Source organism: Cibotium barometz, chromosome 20 (genome assembly GCF_041138505.1).
Source record: "Cibotium barometz isolate CiBa-2024 chromosome 20, ASM4113850v1, whole genome shotgun sequence".
Lineage (NCBI taxonomy): Eukaryota > Viridiplantae > Streptophyta > Polypodiopsida > Cyatheales > Cibotiaceae > Cibotium > Cibotium barometz.
Window position 1 is genome coordinate 28,921,714 of NC_141065.1, and position 3,098 is coordinate 28,924,811.

A 3,098-nucleotide genomic window follows, 5' to 3' on the forward strand; every position below is an offset into this window, starting at 1 on the left:
TGCGTGTGTCTACGGAGAGAGAATGAACCACTTCTCCAGAAAGAGAAATATAAACCCCCACTCCAGATAGAAGTATGAAACCCTGCTCCAGATAGAAAGAATTTAGTATTCTAATGCAAACTAACCCCACAACCCCCACCCCCCCCCCCCGCCCCCCACCCCCCCACCCCGACTGCTCTCTCTCTCTCTCTCTCTCTCTCTCTCACACACACACACACACACACACACATGCAATCGTGATGACTTCATAATACACTACATTCCAAATATAGTTCAATTCACAACAGAATTAGCCTATTTGCATAAAGCCATACAAGGGCCATAGATAGCCAGTCAGACTGAAGTTAATCTCCTAAAAATGTCATTTTGACTCCCCTAAAGGTGTCATTTTGATTGCATAAAAAGCTACCATATGTTGCTAAACAAACATTAAACCGATCAATTACCCATGCTCACTATCTTCTGGCAAGTGTTTCTGTCTAGCTAAGTGCTCTTGATTAACTGCTGCTTTCTGGTGCTTCGGTTTGTGTGTCTTGGGTCTGCTGTTGCCAGACCTGCTGCACTGCTGGCTGAGGAGCATAAGGCATACCAGGTCTATAAATGGTGGGATCGACAGGCATGGCTGGCCTACCCACAATAATTGTCGGTGAAGCCATCATAGCCTGAGTTGGCTGAGATATAACAGGTACAGCACCCGGAGGCTGTGGTTGAGCCATGTAATACATCCCCCCATAGGGAATAGCATCTGCTGGTGCTCCAACAGGGAGGCCAGCTCTAGGCATTCCGAGACCTTCCTCCTTGAGCTCATCCCTGGGAACAATGTCAACCAGGAAATCAAAGATGTCGGTTCGTGTAATGGCAGCTGCGATATCATTCTTCTGCAGCGTTCGTCGCTTGTTTTCCTCCGTGTGGATCCAAGACCTCAGAGTCAGCTCCAAAATGAACATCTCACATGCTTTTGCAAACAGGACGGGTGCTTCAGCCGAGATCATTCTGACATCTTCATCAGCCTTCATGATCTTTTTTATTCTAGCCAAAGGAAGCTGGTGAGTCTTGAAGTCGTTCACCTGCTCAACCTCAAGCATTTGTGAGTTCCAGAACTGCTGCAACTGTTGCTGATGAATATGCTGATATCCTCCCATGGCTTGAGGGACAGCAGCATACCCACCTGAGGGCTGTCCAGCTACGACAGTTGATGGTTGGACTATTCCATGGTTCTGATACCCTCCTGTCATCTGGCCTGGTGCCAAGGCATACTGAACTTGAGGCTGGCCACTAGCAATGGTCATGGACTGTTGGCTATTTTGTTGATCCATTGCTTGAAACCGCCCTCACAAATGCTAGCCGCCTTCACGTTCTTGCAACCTAGGCCAATTCTCCGTTGCCTATGTGTCAAATCACCTGAACACAACTGTGACCCGTGAAAAGTGGGGAAAAGGTTGAGAACAACCCAACACATGCAAGCTAAAGTAGCAAGCCAAATCATACAAAATGAGATGGCAAGCACATTAAAGGTAAAACCATAAAATACTGCAGGATAATGTATACTGACATAAGCTAGGTTCACAACCATCGGGTGGGAGGGGCTTATGGATAGTAGGAAGCCTCCACTTGAATCAATGAACAGGGGTAGTCCACTGGTAAGGTGTCAGAATTTCTAACCAGGAGTGAAGATTCTAGTCCTGCCAGCTACACAAAATTGTAAGATGGCTGCCCCATCATCCGGCCTGGGCATTTCAACTGTAGGAGTGGGCAAGGGGAAAAGGGAGAAGAAGGGGAGGGGATAAGGAAGAGGAGAGGGGGGAGGGGGGGGGGGAGGGGATGTGGATGTGGATGTGGATGGTTTCCTTCCAAGTCAGCCATGTAAACTATATTACAGAAGTTTGTAGACATGATTTCACTACGTATTACTATTTTACAAAAAGAAGAAGCCATCATAGCTCTGGTTTTCTGAAAGGATGTGAAGAACGACGACATGGGTGCACCTATTTTGACCCTTCGTTGTGAACCCACTTCCGAATTTGCACAAAAACATGCATTTTGAAGTAGTGAAAAGAGGGCTTTACCGGGCTTGATCTGATACTTCCTTCACTTGCCAGAGCTTCCTCCAAAGCCAAATCCAGCAGGAAAAGGTTCATTCAGCATCGCCCACGCGTCATTCTCTTCTGAGTCGCCCGCATGGCAGAGAGCGGGAAGAAAAGCAATGAATGGGGATTTGCGTGTACTGAAGGCGCGAAAGGCAGGCAGGGATGGGGCCGCCGAGGGAGGGAGGAAAGGGGGGGGGAAGAGAGCTCTGTGTTGGCGCTCAATCCGGCCAATGGGTGCAAACTTGACCCTCAGCTTAGGTCCAATGGCAGAAGCCTGCAGGGAGAGGACCTTGCTTTGCAGCAAGAGGGAGACAAGTGTCGATAAAAGAGGAAAGGGTGAAGGGGAACGCCAGAAACCGGGCAGTTATTGGCCTCCTCTGTAGGGTAACTAGGGTTTCACTGACGATGGCGGTTTAGGTTACACACCTCGAGGGGTGGGTGGAAATCCTTGCTGGACGGTCACGATTAAGGAAAACCAATTAAGGATTTTTTTGGAGGAAATTATTTTTTATATATTTTAGTTATAACAACATTTAGTACACATTTGGGAAATAACAATGTAGATTAAGGAGTTGTCCTTATATCCTTATATAGATTGGTTGGAAAAAGTTTTGTATTCAAGCACTAAGCTCAACCACTACCATCTCCTTATGTGTTGAGAATTCATCAATGGGGTGGTTACAATTTACACAAATTTCTCAAAGGGGTGAGCTGGAATCGCTCATGCAAGAAATTTCCACAGTTCAGATCTCTCTCTCTCTCTCTCTCTCTCTCTCTCTCTCGTGGACATCCAGAAGACATTGACAATTGTACATTGATTTGTCTCATAGGTCGAGTTCGGCCTCTAGTAGACGTTAATACAGCTTTCTTTCTTTCTTTCTCTCTCGTGGGTGTGTGGCTTTTTTTTTGGGGCCACTACCTCACACGTCAACAACTTAAGTCTTTCTACTGTGTTGCAAAAAAGGGGAAAACCACCTGTGATCCATTACTGGAGAAGGACTTTCTTGGCAC

At 46.8% G+C, this 3,098-nt stretch overlaps 1 protein-coding gene across 2 annotated transcripts; it reads right to left on the bottom strand.

The window, feature by feature from the left end:
* Positions 1-242: 242 nt before the first annotated feature.
* LOC147627757 (nuclear transcription factor Y subunit C-4-like) lies at positions 243-2,430 on the bottom strand. Of its 2 annotated transcripts, none has more exons than XM_086814713.1 (2): positions 2,067-2,430; positions 243-1,411 (listed from the first exon to the last, which is right to left on the bottom strand). In XM_086814713.1, the coding sequence occupies exon 2, from the start codon at positions 1,314-1,316 to the stop codon at positions 498-500; it is 819 nt and encodes a 272-aa protein (XP_086670839.1). In that variant the 5' UTR covers positions 1,317-1,411; positions 2,067-2,430; the 3' UTR covers positions 243-497. The 2 variants fall into 2 exon arrangements, with proteins under 2 accessions (XP_086670839.1, XP_086670837.1); XM_086814711.1 differs by having other exon boundaries at positions 243-1,401; positions 2,067-2,429.
* Between the last annotated feature and the right edge of the window lie 668 nt (positions 2,431-3,098).

Bases quoted from the DNA above. Each gene is read 5' to 3' on its own strand.
- LOC147627757 (XM_086814713.1), bottom strand. From the start codon at position 1,316: ATGGATCAACAAAATAGCCAACAGTCCATGACCATTGCTAGTGGCCAG.